Source organism: Mustela nivalis (genome assembly GCF_964662115.1).
Source record: "Mustela nivalis genome assembly, chromosome: 10".
In the NCBI taxonomy this organism is placed as follows: domain Eukaryota; kingdom Metazoa; phylum Chordata; class Mammalia; order Carnivora; family Mustelidae; genus Mustela; species Mustela nivalis.
Window position 1 is genome coordinate 68,307,451 of NC_139029.1, and position 21,907 is coordinate 68,329,357.

Consider the following 21,907-nt stretch of genomic DNA (forward strand, 5'->3'; position numbering starts at 1 on the left):
ATCTATGAATAATAAATTTTATCATTTTAATGACTCGATATAATAGGGTATCCAAGAAATGGGAGGTTATCACTGTAATGAAATGTCCAGTAATAAAAAGTGCATTTAATGAATCCACACAAGCTTATTTGTCCAGTGAGATTTTAGCAAGCAGAGGCTTAATGAGCACTTGCACACTGTGGATGTCCTCTTGAAATGCTTCCTTTTGAAACTCCAAGCTACCTAGCAAAGAAATGGGATCTGGCTACCTAGCAAAGAAATCATGTAAAGAGAAAGAAACATCAAGCCAGCTCCTCAGACATTCCAGCTATCTTAACTGAGGCACCAGACATGTGAGGCTTTCCTGGATTTCTAATCCAGGAAATAAATGCAACTATGATTCACTCCAAGCAAGCCAAGCTGAAGAACTACTCAGCTGAGCTCAGCCAAGATTACAGAATATGAGCAAATAAATGGTTTACTATGGCAACAAAAGATAACTGATAGATATTTTGAAAAAGAGATTACTGTGTGTGTGTGTGTGTGTGTGTGTGTGTGTGTGTGTGTTTTAATTACTTCTCATATACCAGGTCTATGCAGTGTATCAGGGGAAAAAAATACTGCATAAAGAAGTTAGTTACAATCCAAATAACGAGAGCATCACAAAACACTAGGTTAATTCAATGGATTTTTTTTTAATTCAGGTACCTATACACACCTCTGTAAGAAGACGTGTTTACTATAATAAATTGATATTACAACATAACACCAACATTCTCTACTGCATAATTTGTCCTGTTAGCTTACTTATGAAATCACTTGGTTGGTTATGAAATGCTAGCAACTGCTAAAATAGAAGGAAAGTGCACCTTAAAACAAATGTTTTTACAAGTGGCTCTAAGGTGGATTGCTTTTAAAAACATATTATTTGGCTTCATTCACTTCTGTCTTTATAAGCACTCATTCCCTTACCTTCATCCTTTTCAAAGGATTATTCAGCTCTCGCTGGAATGAAGCTGCTCTCCCTGAAAGGAAGGTCTGAAATGCAACAGCCAACAAATTCTCATACTTTTCAAGCAGAGTTTTATCTTCGGGAGGATAAATTCGTCTACAATAAATCAAACCAGTTTGTTTAAAAGAAGCTACTGTAGTGCAATAGCTAAGTTCAATTATACAGATAGTCCTTGACCACCTACTCTCTACCAGTTGCTTCACTAGGTGCTAGAAATAAAGATGAATGCAGTTAAAAGAAATTCACACAAATTTTCAGCAGTTATTTACACAAAGTTTATCTAGAGAATGGTCATTAAACAATGAAGCTCCAGAAAGCACAGTAAAAGGGTTTGGTTGTGGAGCAGTGGTTGGAGAAGAATTGCAATTAGGCATATTGAAGAAATATGGATCTTCATGGGAGAGAGCAGGTGATGAGGAATAATCTGGAAATATGCAATTACAGTGTGGTTACTGACATATACAAGAATGTGGGCATTCATCTTGATATTCTCTTTTGGGATGATGGAATGTGCCTCTCTGAAGAAGAGAAGAAGGTAGAGGTAGAACGAGAAGGATGTGTTCTCAGAGTTGTTGTTGATGGTGTTAAAAAAGAATGTTTTACTAAGAGTGTGAGAAGCTCTGTGGCCCCAAGTTCTCCTAACCCTTAATGACATTAAGTTAATGTCAAGCTTGGGAAGGGCAGCACTCTGTCCAAGAACACAAGGAATTCAGAAGGGGTGTCCTCTTTTATCTTGTCAGAGGATACCAGGGAGGTGTTTCAGTTCAACACAGTCCACCCCTCTGTATTATCTCATACCTGCCTCCTTTAAACATTTGCATTATTTGTCTGGTTCCTGAATATGCGAGTTTAAACAAAATAGAGCAACCACTCTGAACTGACAGAAAGAAAACTATGAGACCTAAAACCTGAAATACTACATTATAAGTACATAAGGTCACAGAATAGTATCAGATTTAAAAGATCTCATACAACCACCCATGAAGCTGGCTAGCAGGAATGAAACAAATAGTGCTCAAAATGAGTATAAAAGGTTAAAAACGTAGAACAGTTCTTTTGACACTTTACTTTTTCAATCTATAAGAAAACGGAGGCACAATTACCTATAATTCCCCATATGCCGATTTTCATGTTCTTCTTTTAAAATCTGCTTTCGTAATTGAGCGAGTCTCTCTTTCTAGAAATGAAGAAATTTGACAAATAAAATCTGACCAATGAATTATGCAATTCAAATTGTGGATATATTATAAAAATTTTCATACCAACTCTTCTTTCCGCCTCTCTAACTGATGTCTCTGCTGTTCCCAGTCTGAGGACCCTGGTAAGAGCCTTTTTATTGAATTTTGACCATATAGTCTCCTTTGAGCCTCAGCTTTTTGTTTGGCCAAGTTTCTCCTTTTATCACTGGTCCTGAAATTTAAAACACAGGAATTCAAGTAAGTCCTGATCTTATCCCTATGAGGAGAATGAGCAGAAGAGGAGACACAGTGGGGCTATGAATCAATGTTTATATATATCCACGTCTGTCATATTCATCTAATCATCCATCATCTATGGGTCTCCTTATATTAAACTGAGGTTCTGTATTCCCAGGAAGTGTGATGGAATACTCTGAGCAATCTACATTCTTTGGGATTTTCTTGAGATTAAAAGCATATATCCTTACAAAATGAGCTTTCAGGTATACATGGAGCCACACTCTAAGTAAAACATTGTGTTAAGAATTGGGCAGACTTAGGGGCACCTGGGTGGCTCAGTGGGTTGGGGCCTCTGCCTTTGGCTCTGGTCATGATCTCAGGGTCCTGGGATGGAGCCCTGCATCCGCATTGAGTTCTCTGCTCCACGGGGAGCCTGCTTCCTCCTCTCTCTCTGCCTGCCTCTCTGCCTAGTTATGTTTTCTCTCTGTCAAATAAATAAAATATTTTTTAAAAATTGTGCAGACTTGAAAGACAAGTCTAACACATATATGCCCACGGAGACTCCATCTGGATGGAGAGAAAAAGCACATCTATAATGTAAACTTCATTAGCATATGCTGAAAGTGTTAAGAATTGTACTAAATTCTTTAAGTGGAACAACACTAAGAAAAATAAGGAAAATGAATTCTAATTTTCCTTTATTTTTAAGTCTAGAAATTTCTCACTGTTTGAACTGTGCATATCTCACTTTTCTTTTTTTTAGATTTTTATTTATTTATTTGACAGAGAGAGATCACAAGTAGGCAGAGAGGCAGGCAGAGAGAGAGAGAGGAGGAATCAGGCTCCCTGCTGAGCAGAGAGCCCGATGTGGGACTCGATCCCAGGACCCTGAGATCATGACCTGAGCCAAAGGCAGCAGCTTAACCCACTGAGCCACCCAGGTGCCCTGTATATCTCACTTTTATGAAGACAAAAACACCCATAGATTATGTCCTGAACTGGTTGGCAAAGACATGCAAAAAACAAAAACAAAAACAAAATAATAAGGTTTACTTATATAATAATTGTAAATGTAAAAGAAAGTATAGGTATACTGTTTGAATAATCCAAAATATTTGATGCACTTGTGTAAGCTAAATAAACAAAAATTTCACTTTCTATATCTCCTCTATTCATTTCTTTTAGGATAATTGAAATTTCAGTTAAATTGAGGTGAATCATTCTTTGATCAAGCAAAAAAGGGGCCATATGAAAATTTCTTAACAAATTTACCTATCAAAAAAAAAAACAGAAAAACAAATTCATGCATTGATCTCTTTTTTTAATAATGCTTTCCATAGAAAGCTACTTTTTAAGCAGGTATCTGCTAAATTCTTGGAAACATTTAAAATAAATAAATTGCTTGGAAGCATCCCACAACTCCTTTAGTGTTCTTTAAATGATGATTAGAATCAATTGAAATAATAAAATCCCTGGGCTTAAATGACCTCGGAGTTCCTTTAATCCAACACCCTAAACACTATTTGAACACTTACAATGGTAAACACCTCACAACTTCATTAAGCAGTTAATTAAACTTCTAACAAATTTCTTTCATACTGAGCCAAAAGCTTTCCTACAATATAACATTTTTAATATTTGAGATCCATGATCATTTACACTGCAACCAACCTAATAATATTCTGTTGGTGCAGCAATCCCCCTTCCAAGTACATATCCAAAGGAGTGGACATTGGGCTGCAGAGAGATACCTGCACTCCCGTGTTCATTACAGCATTATTCACAATAGTCAAGACAGAGAAGCAAACTAAATGTTCCTCAATAAATGAATGATAAAGAAAATGTGGTATATACGTACAATGGACTATTATCCAGCATGGGGGCGGGGAGAAATTCCTGGCTATGCTTTTCAATGGGATGGTTAACCATGCCTTAACAAAAACTGCCTCTTTTTCTATTAACCCAGGCAGCAAGACCCAGTGGGAAGACCCCTGAACAGAAAGGTAGGAAATCCATGTGTTTGAGGGTTGTTACTTTTTTAACTTCCTGAATGAACTCTGCTTTAATTTCTTCTTGTGAGGTGAGGAAGATAATGTAGAGATTTCCCTCAGATATTCTCCAATACAACCTTACACTCTATATTGAATAATTATTAACACTGTAATTTAACTTATTTACTGAAGATTCAGAACATGACATAGAGAGAAGAAAAAGCAATTTGTAGAGAGGAAAAGATATTTTAAAAGAAAACACTAAATGGGTTTGAAGAATGGAATCAAGAAATTCAAAATATAAAATAAGAAAAAATTACAAGCCAATCCCATGTACAAGTGATTGTTCTATGTCAAAGGTGGTGAAAACCTTCCAAAAGATGGAGGAAACACTTTACCTTATGTTTAGCAGCTTTAGAGCATTTAGCAGCACTCCCCTTTTTACATCATAGTCTATTTTCTGATCAGTTCCAAAGCTTGGAGCACGATTAATCTGAAATTTACAAAGAAAAGATGAGAATAGCCAAATGTTGGTGGCTAATTAATATTCAAAACACATTTGTTAAACTATGTAAGATCCCAAACCAGTAGAAAGACTCTACAATAAATCTCAAGGATCTGCATGGTAGATGGTCCAGTTCCTACTGCTGTATCTTCCTTCCCCACCACCCTAGGTCAAAGAGTTTCAAGGAATTGACTGCTCTCATGGCCTCCCTCCCCCTACTGCCTCAGCTCAGGATCTTCAGCAAGTATTTGTGCCCTCTCCCTCTCCACCTTCTCCAACCCAACACCTCATACACTCTAGGTTTTAAGTTTAGGGAAGTTAAAAGTGACTCATCCTGACAAAATTTTAGAATACCAGTATTAGCAATAATAATAATGATGTAACAAAAACAATATGCATGTTACCAATACAGTAATAATTAAATATATTTATTTAGCATATAGAAACTCTCAGTTCCCTCTTTGCACTGCTTCAGATATTCTGGATGATTTTACCTATTGCTGCCTAAAAAAGAAAATTATTTTCTTTCTACCTGGATCAAACAATAAATCATCAATTTTCATTTCCACTGACTATATAACTCAGAAGATACCATTAAATATAATTGCAGATTAACCTCTATGAGTTTCTCTAACTGTGTAAGGACTCATGGGAATAACCAAGCCATTTGTGGGTATTCTTTTCAACATCATTTCCAGGATTTCATTAAGATGAAAAATAGGAAGTAACAGTAACTGCATATACCCTGAAATCCATTTTACAATACACTACAATACACTACCACCTCAAGAGCAGGAATTTTTGTCTTTGTCTTTTTTGCTATGAAAACATAACTAGAATGGCAAGTGTTTAAGAAAGTTAATTAATTCAGTTGGCTAGAACACTGCTGAGTTCAAAGCTACAGCTTAGCTTCATGACCACCACCAAACCTTATAGCCTATCTCAAAAAAATATGACACCATTAGTCATAGAAGAGGGTTTTCTTATACAATTCTATTCCATAAGAGACAAAATAACTAACAGTATGCATTTCACAACTGGCAGCTCTAAGAAATATAAAAAAGTCGATGTATGTATGTAGAAGCCAAACAGACAACAAAAAGATCACCTGTAATCCCATTAGCCAGTAGATTATAATCCATCTGATAAATGGTGTATTGCTAACCATTTGATAAATGATAAATTTTTGTTATGCATAGATATTTATAATTTTTATTTTATCTTCCAAATACTTACCTATACTAATAATATTATTCTATAATCCAAGTTTTTAAAAATATATCATGAAAATCTTTCATGTCATCATTTTGACCATGGTATTCCATTTATAGTGATGTGCCAAACTATATTATGGTTTGCTGATCTCTGATTTAGAAGGTAATGAACATATTTCTGTCCATGTGATGTGGTCTCAAGGAGAAGGGAACAGCATGGTAACTGTAAGAACATCCACTTACTTCAGGCAAAATTTAAGAAAGGGAGTTTATTAATCTGTTACTTCGAAACTCTAAGTATTTCCACTTACAAGTGTGAAGAAAGGATACAGTAGTATCTTTTATATGAAAAAGTTTTTAAAAATAAAATATTTTCTGTACTATTCTATTCTGATTCAAATCTCTGCAATTTGTTATACAACTAACAATAGTTCTGCTGCTACACAGGACAGGATTATAAATAGAACCAGACATTTAGGAACAAAAATAATATGCATGTTACCAATATGCATGGGTCACTGAAATGTTACCTATCTTTGTAGAATTCCTTAGGTGTTCCATTTCAAAATTGCCATCTGGAATTCAACCAGACATATCTGTCCTCCGGGATGGAAGTAACCTCAGACCCTCTGTTACCTATGTCAGGATATTCCCTCAACTACCATGGAAAAGAAATTGGTCTACAGAGAAATGTACCCACACAAGGTAAACTAATATGTGAAAGGGTAGAAAAAAATTTTTTTCAATTCACATTTTGGATTTTTCAAAAGTTTTATGAGAAAGGTAAAGTAAAAAATAGAGACAGAAGAAATTCTGAAAATTAAGGTTCCATTCAGTCAAAATTCTACTCTGGGGTGCCTGGGTAGCCCAATGGGTTAAGTGTTCAGCTCTTGGTTTTGGCTCAGGTTGTTATCTCAGGGTCATGAGATGGAGCCCAGCATCGAGAGAGTCTCTCTCCTACCTCCTATGCCCCTCCCCACTGCCTCTCTCACACACAAATAAGTAAGTCTTTAAAAAAAAAAATCTATTCTGTGATGTTGATGGCTTCTTTGGTTCTCATTTCCTACCCCAATTCTAGAACAAAAAGGCTCAGCAGATGTTAGAGTCTTAAAGTTCAGTAGCTTGTAAATGCATGCAAAAATGAACACTATTGGAAATAAAATTAAGTTAATAAGTATTTTTGCCAACCAAATCATAATTTTATTATCAAAACAAGCAAAATCATTTTATGCATATATCAAAGTATCCATAATAGATTCTATGTTCCAAAATTACCGTTGTTCCCTTGGCCCAGTAACTTATCCCCACCGCACCCCCATTTTTCCTAACCCCTAGTCCCCACTGCACCTTCCACAGCCCTAAGCACTCTGCTCAGATGTTCCCTCCTCTGCAAAGATTTTCTTAACTGTCAAATAAACACATGTACACAGAGAGATTAATCACTCTATTGTTTGTGCTGGTACCCTGTTCCCTACTTTCACTCATAACTATTATTGTAAGACATATATCTGAGGGTGCCTGGGTGGCTCAGTGGGTTAAACCGCTGCCTTCAGCTCAGGTCATGATCTCAGGGTCCTGGGATTGAGTCCCTAATCGGGCTCTCTGCTCAGCAGGGAGCCTGCTTCCCTCTCTCTCTCTGCCTGCCTCTCTGTCTACTTGTGATTTCTCTCTGTCAAATAAATAAATAAAATCTTAAAAAAAAAAAAAAGACACATATCCGAGTCCCCACTAGACCAGGGTAAGTATTCTGTCTTCTTGGATCACCACGCCCTGACACAAGGACTTGTTGAAATTAATTCATGGGTAATTAAAGTATCAACAGGTTATTCCTATCCTCCCCAATTTCCGTATTCCCCCCCAAAAAATGTTTCTGTGCTTGAAAACTTCTGCAATTTTGCCACTATGAATCATTACCTGCAATTATTCCAGTTAACTAAAAGTTATCATATTCTCAGATGCACCTTCTATCTTATTCCACTTGATGGTGCCAAAAGGTTTTTAACAACATATGTTAGACCCACTACAATTGCAGCTGGGAGAAAACACAAAGAAGCAAGATCTAAATAAGATTCCTTTAATTATTTTAATATAACAAATCTTTCATTATCCATAGCTGTTGGTTACTGTGAAGTTTCTGTAATGGTTCTGACTGATCTGGAAATGAAGAAATGAATCAAAAATGAAAATATGTTAATGCAAATAATGTTATTTAGCTCTTGATTATTGTCGAGTTTTTTAATGGTTATTGATCTAGACATGATGAAGAGAATAAAATATGAAGAAACATTAATGCAAAAGACGGTGTTTTGAGCCTTTAAAAAAATACAAAGTTCAACCATTCAGTCAATTCTGATACGCCAAACTCATACAAAGCTCATCAGACAAATGCTTTTAAAACCAGGTCAACTAATCATCTGCAGTCATTATTCCCTGATACACTTTCAGTTCCACTTCATGCACATGCCGTCACGTCTTCCCCACCCCACCAAAGACAACGAACAAGCAGCAGGAGCAGGAAAAACGGATCTATAGTTAAGAACAGGAAAGGAAAATTGCAGACAAAGTAGGAAACCTAAGGAAGAAAATGTCAGGCCCTAGTAAGATGCAAAGCCAAGTGCTTTCATATATGTGTAATGAAGGAAGCAAAAAGACAAGCAAAATTCCTCACATTTATCTTATTTTGAGGACCCAGGCAAGAGCAAAATTTGAACATCTGACACCTATAGTTGATTGGAAACATAAGATACATTCCTGGAACATAGGAGAATGAACACACACACATACACATACATACACACACACACACCCCATACGCCCTCAAGCTGGGAAAGTGCTCTTTCTTGAAGATATACTTTGAATCCCTTGATTATCTATCACTCATTCAATTTGAATTTTCAAGTTACAGATGGAACTTCCAACTTCAAAATCATTACCAAAAAAAAAGAGATGATCAGCTTAAAATGAAAGGTTCTTGGTGACTGTGCCTTCTACAGCAGTATGTCCCACAGTGTAACTAATCTAAACAACACTGGCGTTAGGTATGTACTGTTTTCCTGGTAAAGTTTCCTAAGCACAGTGCCCATGCACTCTGTGACTCCAGATCTGGGGTCTGAGAAGGAGTTGCTGAATGGGTTATTACCCACGTAACTTCTAAGTTTGGTTTTTTTTTTTTTTTTGATGTAACATAAATATGACTGGAAGGAAATATACAAAAATCTTAAACAGAGACTATTCTTATTTTTCCCTTATATCATCTCATTTTTTCCTAATATTAAGTGACCTTTAATAGGAGAATAGTAATGATGACTCTGACCATAGCAGGGACTGGCAGCAAACCCAAAGGAACACAGTTAACAGGCTGGGTATGAGTGGAGCCCCAGGCATATTACATGGCCTTAAGGGAGAATCCATGCCAGCTGGGGTATGAGGTACTGAATACTGATTCATGAACCAGTGGAGCCTCTCTCTTCTTGGAGAGTTTGAATGGCTGTGGTCCTGGAGCCCAGCCACCCACACAGAGGAAAGACAACACCCAGAAGTCATGAAATGGTAGAGGCCGTGAGGCTGGGAAAACAGTGGAGAAAGTAGATAACAAATCAGTAAAAGCAGATCCATGCATATATTCAAAATTCCTGGCCTAGAAATTCACTCGACATTCGTTTAGGAAAAGTAGTATCAAGCACATACTGGCCCATTCCTGGATCTGTTCTATTCTCCGAAATTTTGTTCTCTTCCTCCCACATGCTCCATTCAAGCCTCTTTCTGCCCAGTTAACGAGCCAGCTGTGCCAAGTACACATTTAAAAAACATTTGTTTGCATGCACAAGGACAGTAGTAACTTCCCTTTCTTCTTAAAAGAAATGCCTTACCTCCAGAAGCCATGGCTTCAGTTTTCTGTCCAACAAAATATCGAATCCCAGGACTTCGAAACAGACACTTTCACTTCCTGGAGGTTGACCGGGTCTGCACATTCGATACGCATGCAGGACATGAGGCTCTGCTACAATCAAAGTCTTTACAACCAACTCCTGCACGTATAGTGATTAAAAGATAAAAAAAAAAAAAAGGTGAAAATGTCTTACAGAAAAGTTTGCATATCTGAAAATAAGGCCTGGACCTACAAACAGCGTCCTGGTCAAGTTCCCAAAGCTCTATGCCATGTGGCCCCGGCCACTGCTCTGATTCCACTTCATGCCCCCCGTGCCCTGCTCAGTACACCCCGCGCAGGCTTGCCCGCTCAGGGCACCTGGCCATAACTGGTTCCTCTTTCTGGAACACCCCTCTTGATAGTCCCATGCCCGGCCTTGATATTCAAAGAGACTTCCCCGATGCTGGAGTTGACAGTAGCCGCTGTCATCCCTTGTTGCACCACTTCGCACAGTACAGAATCAGCACATCTTTTCCTTTTTTTGTTGAGAGCCATGGCCTTGTGCCTATGTTAGTGCCTGCCATTTAGGAGATGCTCAAAATAGTTATGAATAAGTAAAAAAGTTGATAAATGTGGCTTCTATCTGTTAAATAAATAAGGCTAAGATCATACGTTAGCCTTCTCAGAAACCATGCCGAAGGGTTTAGGAGTGGCAGGGAAGAAAAACTATAAGGAGGATAAACTATTTCACAGACAGCATAGAACTTCCACTTAGACTAAAGCTGGAAAGGTGGGATAGAATCTAGGAGCGGTGGGCTCCTTTATGTGGTAGTGATTTTGCAGTTCCTAAGGTTTACCTGAGAAGAGAGTCCGGCCGATTACAGAAATAGCTATCAACACTTTCTGCGAGGACACACAACACTACTAGAGTGAGTTATGAATGCTCATAAAACAAAAAGTTGGTTTCCTGAAGTTTAAGAATAAGTTACGGATTGCGGAAAAGCTGTCTTGCAGGGGTTTTTGGCTTAGAATATATGTTTTTTTAAGTCCCTCTCTACAGGTATAGGCAATTTAGCAAGGCAGTTAAGAACTTAGCTCTAAAATCAGGCTTTCTGGGTTTATTCTTGGCTTTGCTTCTTGCTAGATGTACAACCTCAGTTACGTTGCTTTAACTTTGTGAGTCTCACTTTCCCCAAGATAAAGGGGAAGTAGTAGTAATACTTACTGCAAAAGACTGATATAAGGACAGAATGAGACTCCATGTAAAACTCTCAGCATAGTGCCTGGAACAGAGTAAACCTTCAATAAGTGTGAACTACTACTATTATTCTAGTTATTCTATCATTCCTCCCAAACCCCACCTCCTGTGTTAGGTCAGAAACAAACATTCTACTACCTGGTGGCAGCAATTTTCACTGTATGAGAGAAAAAAAATGAGAGATAGAAATTAAGTTTGCTGTTACCCAGAACCCCAATCCAGATCATATTTGGGGTAAGTATCAGAGATGGCATGAGAGGTTGTTTTACAAAATTTTCATCAAAATAAAAAATTAACAGTAACACTAAAGGATATAAAGACGAAAGCCAAAAAACCACTTCATATAAGTCTTTGGATATATTAGTGAAGTCACTGGAGAATAAAGGGAAAAAAGTTAAAATCTTGGCTAATAAGTATCTGCTGAAACAACTCACGCAGGGTGGGGAGAGTGAATAGTAATAAACCCTGAATTACAAATCTGTGTTTTTTCTACATAAAACACAGATTTGTAAGGAATGCAAAGGCAAGACTGCAGATATATGTGAAAATCAGGAGTAACATAACCAAACATGAATCAAATTCCACTAATGCTTTTGAGAATTTCCAACATAGCGACCTTGCTTTGAAATATGATTTATAGATTTGTACATATATGTAAATATATAAAAAGCATTCAGTAAGGATGGTTTTATGAGTGATTACAATGGTTTAATTTCTGTGGCTTGATTGTCTAGTGATTTCTTATTCATTCTTGACCTGCACAAAAGTATATATCTCTGTGCTACATATGAGGTATTACTATATGTCAGTTTTCATACACAGTCACTTTTTAGAGAAAGTACCCCCCTAAAAAAAAGGTCATTAGGGAAAAAAGTCCTAAGTTAAATTCATGAAATTTGCAAACTATAACATTAAGATAAAAATTTACTGATTGGGGGCACCTGGGTGGCTCAGTGGGTTAAAGCCTCTGCCTTCGGCTCAGGTCATGATCTCAGCGTCCTGAGATCGAGCCCCGCATTGGGCTCTCTGCTCAGCAGGGAGCCTGCTGCCCCATCCCCCCACCTGCCTTTCTGCCTACTTGTGATCTCTGTCAAATAAATAAATAAAATCTTTAAAAAAAAATTTACTGATTGACACTCTCTTTACCTCCTCCTGTTTTTATATTATTTCATTAACTCATCTTAAACAGATATCTATGATATTTATGATAATAAACTATTATTATTAAAATATTTTTTTGAATTTCTGTAAAATTGGCATTGGTAGAATAAATAAGTAGATAAATAAACACAGCATTATTGTACTCAAAATTCTTGTTTAGATGTATTTAGGTTATCAGGAAGATAGAGTAGAAACAAGTTGGTGTGCTTCTTACAAAATTCAGTGGACAAACATTTATGCTGGAGCCCCTGAATTTCTAAAAAGTTTTGAATGTGTTGCCAATATTTACAAATCAAGAGACTTAAGAGTTTTCACTGGCAAATTAGAAGAATGAGTCACACTGGGCCCAGAATACCATGTAGCACCAAAAGGCTGGTGCTGAGTAGTGTCCACACCCTTCAGATGTCTTATGCTTTTCAAATCACCATGGTAAACACCCTATTTACTTCTTTGCAGACCATTTCACTCCTTTTTACTTGTCTAACACCCAAGGGTCTCTGGATTTATGTTTTGTGATACAGAAAATACAGTGTAAAAAATATCAACCAAAAAAACAACAAAAAAATACAATGATGCTGATTTTTCTGATTTTCTTAAGAGAACCAAATTAACTATGAACTTTCATGTCCATTTTCCATGATAGATTTATTTAAATTATATAGTATTTGTCCCCAAAGGCAAGCTAAACCATACTGCATAGCCCTCTCATATTAAGTCCTCTTCTAACTTTGAATACCATTGTGATACCTCTGCTGGGATTAATAAAGGGTCAGTTTCACTGAGGTTATCTTCTCAGATCTGTCTCCTTTATTCTCTTTATTACCATTTGCAATGCCACCCACTGCCATGGTTTTAAGTATCAATCACACCCCAAACCTACACTTTGAACTGCCTGCTTGATCTTTCTACCTGAGAAAACATTTTAAGTTCAACAAGTCTCTACTGGAACTCATTATCAGAGCCTCATGACCTTTTAACAGTTTAGTGCAGGTGTCAGTGCCTCCACAAAGCCCTTCTCCAATGCCCACCCATAGAAAGCTACTATCTGGTCTTCCTCTACATTCCCACAGAATCCAGTGCATGGCTCTGTTGTTGTATGTGTTAAATTACACTTTATTAACAACTTCTATGTGGGTCTTTCCTACCAAACTCCCAAGTTTTTTGAGGATTGGAGCTGTATCTCATAAATCTTCAGATTATCAGCCAGAAACAAGCGTGTATTATGGGTTCATTAAGTGTTTACGGAATGACTGAATGAAAGTAATGAAGAGAACTCTTTTCCCTCACCTATAAAACTCAACTCTAGATTGTCTCAAAATAAATTCCTTTCTACTCTATTTCAGATAAAGCCACGCCCATTCTCCCTATAATTCCTCCTTAAACCTGCAAAGGAATGTCTGACTACTTCTCCCTGATTTTGGACATTCAGTTAATGTCAATGCTGACCTCACTGTCCCCTCTTCTACTGTGGTTAATTTCAGGCCATTCTTTTCACTTAAACTATCTCTAGGTGCCTTCCTCTACGTACTCTTGGTCTGTACTATACCAATATTCAGATTTACCTTTTAAATTCACAGTCATTGGCCTTACTACTCTCCTCCCTTAAAATCTGGAAGGAATGAACCCTTACTGCCTATCAAGTTAAGCCTTGATTTTCAGACCTAAAATTTTGCCTCCACATGTCCTTTCAGCCATAAGTCCCCACAAAATTCCCAAAATACCATATGTGTCAACCTGGGCCACTTACCACTATTTTCATACATCTATACCTTTACTTATGCTTTTATTTGCACCTAAATCTCCCTCTCTCCAATCCTTAGCAATAGAAATAGCATTTATCAAGGTCTGTCACAATTCTCACTTCCCTCATGAAAATAGTTTATCTGCCCAATCTATGTAATCTGTTCTTTACTTAAAATGCTGATGATGGGGTGCCTGGGTGGCTCAGTGGGTTAAAGACTCTGCCTTCGGCTCAGGTCATGATCCCAGGGTCCTGAGATCAAGCCCCGCATCAGGATCTTGGCTTAGCAGGGAGCCTGCTACCTCCTCTCTCTCTCTCTCTCTCTGCCTGTCTCTCTGCCTACTTGTGATCTCTGTCAAATAAATAAATAAAATCTTTAAAAACAATTTTTTTAAAAAGAATAAGACGCTGATGATCCTTTAAATTAATCTGAAGAAAGACAGTTATAATTATGAAAATGGTATAATCTTACTGAAATATCACTCCAAAACTTAGCAACATCATGTTGATTTGCTTGTAGGAATTCTGTAAACCACTTGATGGAACGTTTGCTGCCTTTGTTTTCCGTCTCATCCCTTTCAAAACGCTCATTGTGCTTGTTCACAGAGTAGTTTGTTAGATGCATGTATAACTGGGTCTGTAACAAGTAAGAACCAAAGTTGTCATCAGCTATGAAACTCTAGAACAGTGAGGTTTCACAGACCATAAAGCAACCAAAGATGAAAGACAATTTTAAAGTTTTAAAATATACAGATCAACAATTTCATGATGATTTAGATAATTTTCAAATTAAATACAATGGCACATTTCTAATAAAAGGATTACAAATGTAGTCATCTACAAAGTTACTTTATATATTATTCAAAATATACCATTAAAAAATTAAAATAATTATATGAAACTGAAATTACACACTGCTAAGCAAGAAAAACAGTTTGTTTTTGTTAATTTGTTTTTAATGTTTTTACTGATAGTTCTCACCTATATTTATTTTGGGAAGAGAATTTTCTAAGAGAGCATTCTGTGTTTTTTCAAAGAAAAATAAAAAATGAAATCTCAAGTAAGTAGCATGAATCAAAAGGCAGGACTACCAAACACAACCTCTGCCTTGCATAGGAACTAGGAGGCCACCGGAACTCATTCACAAGACATAGCGCACTTTGAATCAGCAAATAGAAGCAGCACACAAGGCTGTACAGAGCCTAAATGATTAACAGTAAATTAACAGTACTCCTTACTGGAGCTGTTATGCCTTAGCCTCTTTACACTTTTATATTTGTTGTTACCGTTATCCTCAAATAACTTGAAAAAGAATCCAAAATTTTAATCCTTTCGTAATTGTCAACTAACACATATCTAATGATTCCTTATCAATCTAGTATAAACTTTCATCAAATCTGTATCTTCTACCTTCATGAGCCTATTCCCAGGAGTTGCTTTAGAGAGCAATGTTGCATCACAATGAATATATACTTCGTGTACATGATTATTATTTAGGCTTGTTAATAACCAAGTATATTTGTATCATATTTTATTTTCACTGCAGTTACTTAGGTCTACAGTATATAATCTTTGAAACAAGTGTGCAGAAGTGATCATTTGAGCTACATGTTGTTTACTAACCCAAATGCCCATCACTAATTAAGAATTTATTTTTTCATTCTGGAGCACCTGGGTGGCTCAGGTCCTGATCCCAGGGTCCTGGGATAGAGCCCCACATTGGGCTTCCGGCTCAGTAGGAAGCCTGCTTCTCCCTCTCCCACTCCCCCTGCTCGTATTCCCTCCCTCGCTGTCTTTCTCTCTGTCAAATAAACAAAAATCTTTAAATTTAAAAAAAAAGAATTTATTTTTTCATTCATTAAACAGTATTTTTGGAGCACCTACTTACTATCTGTAGGAACTGGTACTGGGCACTGTGGATACATAGATAAACAAGATAGATACAGTCCCTACCCTTATGAAACTTAGGAAAAAGCTTTAAATTAAGAGATATTTAAAAGAAAGAGCATAAATCTTATGCTTATCTAACTGTAAGTGTTTGACCTGAAGAAAAAGGAAATTAATCGAACTATAGAATTTCCTAGTTGCCAAAATATAAATCATTTTTCAATTTTAAAAAGTTGGAAAATAATTCTTGAGGGGTTCTCCATTTGGCAAGAATTTCTTGAAATAAATAATAATAGCAGTAATAAAAACTCTAGCTATCCTAGTGAAAAAGTCAGTAAAAAATGGAACTGTGCATTTTTCTTAAAACAGGATCTTTGGGGCATCTGGGTGGCTCAGTTGGTTAAGTGACTGCCTTTGGCTCAGGTCATGATCCTGGAGTCTCGGGATCAAGTCCCACATCAGGCTCCCTGCTCGGTAAGGAGTCTGCTTCTCCTGCTGACCTCTCTCCTCTCATGCTCTCCCTCTCTTAAATAAATAAATAAAATCTTAAAAAAAAAAAAAACAGTATCTTTGTAAGTAGGATTGGAAATTCTAGTTTCTTATCCACCTCAACAAAAATCCCCTTCTAAGTAGTTCATTGCCAGTTGGACATTGGCCATAAGCAGTGAAGACAGCTATAAACCAAATAGTAACTTGCAAGGAATGAAAAGCATAAAACTATTCTCCACCCCCATTTTTTAGCATGTAGGCTCAATACAGTGAATTGGGATATACAAAACTTTTCAAGAACCAGCCAAATGTTACATTGGTAGCAAAAATAAATGGTTATTATATTTCAATGCCTGAAATTCTCTGTCTTATGATCTCCTTATATGCAGTTTACCAATATTTAATTTTTAGAAATACACACAGCTCTTCACAAAATATATGCTATTTTAAAAACTGGAAATAGGAAGAAACAAATACACAACAGTAAGCCAGTGAGAAGCATTGATTTATTTTTTCCAGGCTTTTTTTCTTAAGCTTACATTTTACATAATTGGGATCTCACTTTACATAAAACTTAAAATTCTATATATATTTTTTTTTTTACTCTTTCATATCTTAATCTAGGAATTTGATCATGGAGTTGAAAAAGGTGAACTTTTAAATTTTAGAGACCTATTAGGAACACTGACACTTATATAGGAGAAGATCATTCTTTTTACATGTGAACCAAAGCCACAAGATTACATGATCAAAAGCAATTGGCAAAGTGAGACCTTGAGGTTACATTTCCTGACTACCATACTTTCTTTATGATTTCCTAATCTAGTGTATTTAAGCAAATCACATAGACATAATTTAAGATATTAAAATAAATCACTTTATTACCTAAATGAGCTTACAAGTTCTTATTACTTTTTTCTCAAAACATGACTATGTACCTTACAATGTATTATTCACACCAATTATTTTAATTATAAGCTAAGAGCTGACAAGTCTCAAATTAGGCCTATAGCTTGGTTCTCTCTTCTGAACTCTACATTTATGCTATACATCTAAATGCTTAAGCCTAGATCCATTTGGAGGCTGTGCAGGCATGTCAAACCAAACACACGGGCTTCCGGCAAGACCTTCAATAGCCCCTATATTTCCTACCACGGTGAATCATACATCATCCATCCAATTGACCCATGCCACAATTCTTGAGTTTTATTCTTAATTTCTCTCTCCCTTTTCCTCCTGTTCTACAAATCTAACCTGTCAGTACATCAATGTTATCCACATTATCATAAATATATCTTAAATCTATATTCTTACTGTTAGTATAGTACTTCTGCTACTACTTCAGATAAGGCCATCTTCCCCCTCACAGGTGGTTAGACTGGAAAACAGCTTCTCCCATACCCTCACGTCTCCCATCCATCTACCTCTACATCCATCTCTCAGATTCCCCACAGATAGACCAAGTCACTTTTTTTTTTTAATTTTTTATTTTTTATAAACATATATTTTTATCCCCAGGGGTACAGGTCTGTGAATCACCAGGTTTACACACTTCACAGCACTCACCAAAGCACATACCCTCCCCAATGTCCATAATCCCACCCCCTTCTCCCAAACCCCCTCCCCCCAGCAACCCTCAGTTTGTTTTCTGAGATTAAGAGTCACTTATGATTTGTCTCCCTCCCAATCCCATCTTGTTTCATTTATTCTTCTCCTACCCACTTAAGCCTCCATGTTGCATCACCACTTCCTCATATCAGGGAGATCATATGATAGTTGTCTTTCTCTGCTTGACTTATTTCGCTAAGCATGATACGCTCTAGTTCCATCCATGTTGTCGCAAATGGCAAGATTTCATTTCTTTTGATGGCTGCATAGTATTCCATTGTGTATATATACCACATCTTCTTGATCCATTCATCTGTTGATGGACATCTAGTTTCTTTCCATAGTTTGGCTATTGTGGACATTGCTGCTATAAACATTCGGGTGCATGTGCCCCTTTGGATCACTACATTTGTATCTTTAGGGTAAATACCCAATAGTGCAATTGCTGGGTCATAGGGCAGTTCTATTTTCAACATTCTGAGGAACCTCCATGCTGTTTTCCAGAGTGGCTGCACCAGCTTGCATTCCCACCAACAGTGTAGGAGGGTTCCCCTTTCTCCACATCCTCGCCAGCATCTGTCATTTCCTGACTTGTTGATTTTAGCCATTCTGACTGGTGTGAGGTGATATCTCATTGTGGTTTTGATTTGTATTTCCCTGATGCCGAGTGATATGGAGCACTTTTTCATGTGTCTCTTGGCCATCTGGATGTCTTCTTTGCAGAAATGTCTGTTCATGTCCTCTGCCCATTTCTTGATTGGATTATTTGTTCTTTGGGTGTTGAGTTTGCTAAGTTCTTTATAGATTCTGGACACTAGTCCTTTATCTGATATGTTGTTTGCAAATATCTTCTCCCATTCTGTCAGTTGTCTTTTGGTTTTGTTAACAGTTTCTTTTGCTGTGCAAAAGCTTTTGATCTTGATGAAATCCCAATAGTTCATTTTTTCCCTTGCTTCCCTTGCCTTTGGCGTTGTTCCTAGGAAGATGTTGCTGCGGCAGAGGTCGAAGAGGTTGCTGCCTGTGTTCTCCTCAAGGATTTTGATGGATTCCTTTCGCACATTGAGGTCCTTCATCCATTTTGAGTCTATTTTTGTGTGTGGTGTAAGGAAATGGTCCAATTTCATTTTTCTGCATGTGGCTGTCCAATTTTCCCAGCACCATTTATTGAAGAGGCTGTCTTTTTTCCATTGGACATTCTTTCCTGCTTTGTCGAAGATGAGTTGACCATAGATTTGAGGGTCTATTTCTGGGTTCTCTATTCTGTTCCATTGACCTATGTGTCTGTTTTTGTGCCAGTACCATGCTGTCTTGATGATGACAGCTTTGTAATAGAGCTTGAAGTCCGGAATTGTGATGCCACCAACGTTGGCTTTCTTTTTCAATATCCCTTTGGCTATTCGAGGTCTTTTCTGGTTCCATATAAATTTTAGCATTATTTGTTCCATTTCTTTGAAAAAGATGGATGGTACTTTGATAGGTATTGCATTAAATGTGTAGATTGCTTTAGGTAGCATAGACATTTTCACAATATTTATTCTTCCAATCCAGGAGCATGGAACATTTTTCCATTTCTTTGTGTCTTCCTCAATTTCTTTCATGAGTACTTTATAGTTTTCTGAGTATAGATTCTGTGTCTCTTTGGTTAGATTTATTCCTAGATATCTTATGGTTTTGGATGCAATTGTAAATGGGATTGACTCCTTAATATCTCTTTCTTCTGTCTTGCTGTTGGTGTAGAGAAGTGCAACTGATTTCTGTGCATTGATTTTATATCCTGACACTTTACTGAATTCCTGTATAAGTTCTAGCAGTTTTGGAGTGGAGTCTTTTGGGTTTTCCACATATAGTATCATATCATCTGCGAAGAGTGATAATTTGACTTCTTCTTTGCCGATTTGGATGCCTTTAATTTCCTTATGTTGTCTGATTGCTGAGGCTAGGACCTCTAGTACTATGTTGAATAGCAGTGGTGATAATGGACATCCCTGCCATGTTCCTGACCTTAGTGGAAAAGCTTTCAGTTTTTCTCCATTGAGAATGATATTTGTGGTGGGTTTTTCATAGATGGCTTTGATGATATTGAGGTGTGTGCCCTCTATCCCTACACTTTGAAGAGTTTTGATCAGGAAGGGATGCTGTACTTTGTCAAATGCTTTTTCAGCATCTATTGAAAGTATCATATGGTTCTTGTTCTTTCTTTTATTGATGTGTTGTATCACATTGACTGATTTGCGGATGTTGAACCAACCTTGCAGCCCTGGAATAAATCCCACTTGTTCGTGGTGAATAATCTTTTTAATGTACTGTTGAATCCTATTGGCTAGTATTTTGTTGAGTATTTTCACATCTGTGTTCATCAAGGATATTGGTCTATAGCTCTCTTTTTTGGTGGGATCCTTGTCTGGTTTTGGGATCAAGGTGATGCTGGCCTCATAAAATGAGTTTGGAAGTTTTCCTTCCATTTCTATTTTTTGGAACAGTTTCAGGAGAATAGGAATTAGTTCTTCTTTAAATGTTTGGTAGAATTCCCCGGGGAAGCCATCTGGCCCTGGGATTTTGTTTGTTTGGAGATTTTTAATGACCGTTTCAATCTCCTTACTGGTTATGGGTCTGTTCAGGCTTTCTATTTCTTCCTGGTTCAGTTGTGGTAGTTTATATGTTTCTAGGAATGCATCCATTTCTTCCAGATTGTCAAATTTATTGCCGTAGAGTTGCTCATAGTATGTTCTTATAATAGTTTGTATTTCTTTGGTGTTAGTTGTGATCTCTCCTCTTTCATTCATGATTTTATTTATTTGGGTCCTTTCTCTTTTCTTTTTGATAAGTCGGGCCAGGGGTTTATCAATTTTATTAATTCTTTCAAAGAACCAGCTCCTAGTTTCGTTGATTTGTTCTATTGTTTTTTTGGTTTCTATTTCATTGATTTCTGCTCTGATCTTTATGATTTCTCTTCTCCTGCTGGGCTTAGGGTTTCTTTCTTGTTCTTTCTCCAGCTCCTTTAGGTGTAGGGTTAGGTTGTGTACCTGAGACCTTTCTTGTTTCTTGAGAAAGGCTTGTACCGCTATATATTTTCCTCTCAGGACTGCCTTTGTTGTGTCCCACAGATTTTGAACCGTTGTATTTTCATTATCATTTGTTTCCATGATTTTTTTCAATTCTTCTTTAATTTCCCGGTTGACCCATTCATTCTTTAGAAGGATACTGTTTAGTCTCCATGTATTTGGGTTCTTTCCAAACTTCCTTTTGTGGTTGAGTTCTAGGTTTAGAGCATTGTGGTCTGAAAATATGCAGGGAATGATCCCAATCTTTTGATACCGGTTGAGTCCTGATTTAGGACCGAGGATGTGATCTATTCTGGAGAATGTTCCATGTGCACTAGAGAAGAATGTGTATTCTGTTGCTTTGGGGTGAAATGTTCTGAATATATCTGTGATGTCCATCTGGTCCAGTGTGTCGTTTAAGGCCTTTATTTCCTTGCTGATCTTTTGCTTGGATGACCTGTCCATTTCAGTGAGGGGAGTGTTAAAGTCCCCTACTATTATTGTATTGTTGTTGATGTGTTTCTTTGATTTTGTTATTAATTGGTTTATATAGTTGGCTGCTCCCACGTTGGGGGCATAGATATTTAAAATTGTTAAATCTTCTTGTTGGACAGACCCTTTGAGTATGATATAGTGTCCTTCCTCATCTCTTATTATAGTCTTTGGCTTAAAATCTAATTGATCTGATATAAGGATTGCCACTCCTGCTTTCTTCTGATGTCCATTAGCATGGTA

General features: G+C 37.0%; 1 protein-coding gene across 9 annotated transcripts in view; it reads right to left on the reverse strand.

Annotated features, from left to right (window-relative positions):
* TTLL7 (tubulin tyrosine ligase like 7) overlaps positions 1 to 21,907 on the reverse strand; it is a 154,874-nt gene that overhangs the window by 62,044 nt on the left and 70,923 nt on the right. For all 9 annotated transcript variants that reach the window (XR_014299910.1, XM_082688140.1, XM_082688134.1 and 6 more), the window contains 6 exons: positions 14,620 to 14,784; positions 9,989 to 10,147; positions 4,799 to 4,893; positions 2,254 to 2,401; positions 2,095 to 2,168; positions 952 to 1,087 (listed from right to left, as the gene is read on the reverse strand). Coding sequence is in view for 8 of the 9 variants with exons in the window: in XM_082688140.1 (XP_082544266.1) it covers positions 952 to 1,087; positions 2,095 to 2,168; positions 2,254 to 2,401; positions 4,799 to 4,893; positions 9,989 to 10,147; positions 14,620 to 14,784 (777 nt within the window). In the remaining variant the exon portion in view is untranslated. The remainder of the gene's footprint in view (positions 1 to 951; positions 1,088 to 2,094; positions 2,169 to 2,253; positions 2,402 to 4,798; positions 4,894 to 9,988; positions 10,148 to 14,619; positions 14,785 to 21,907) is intronic.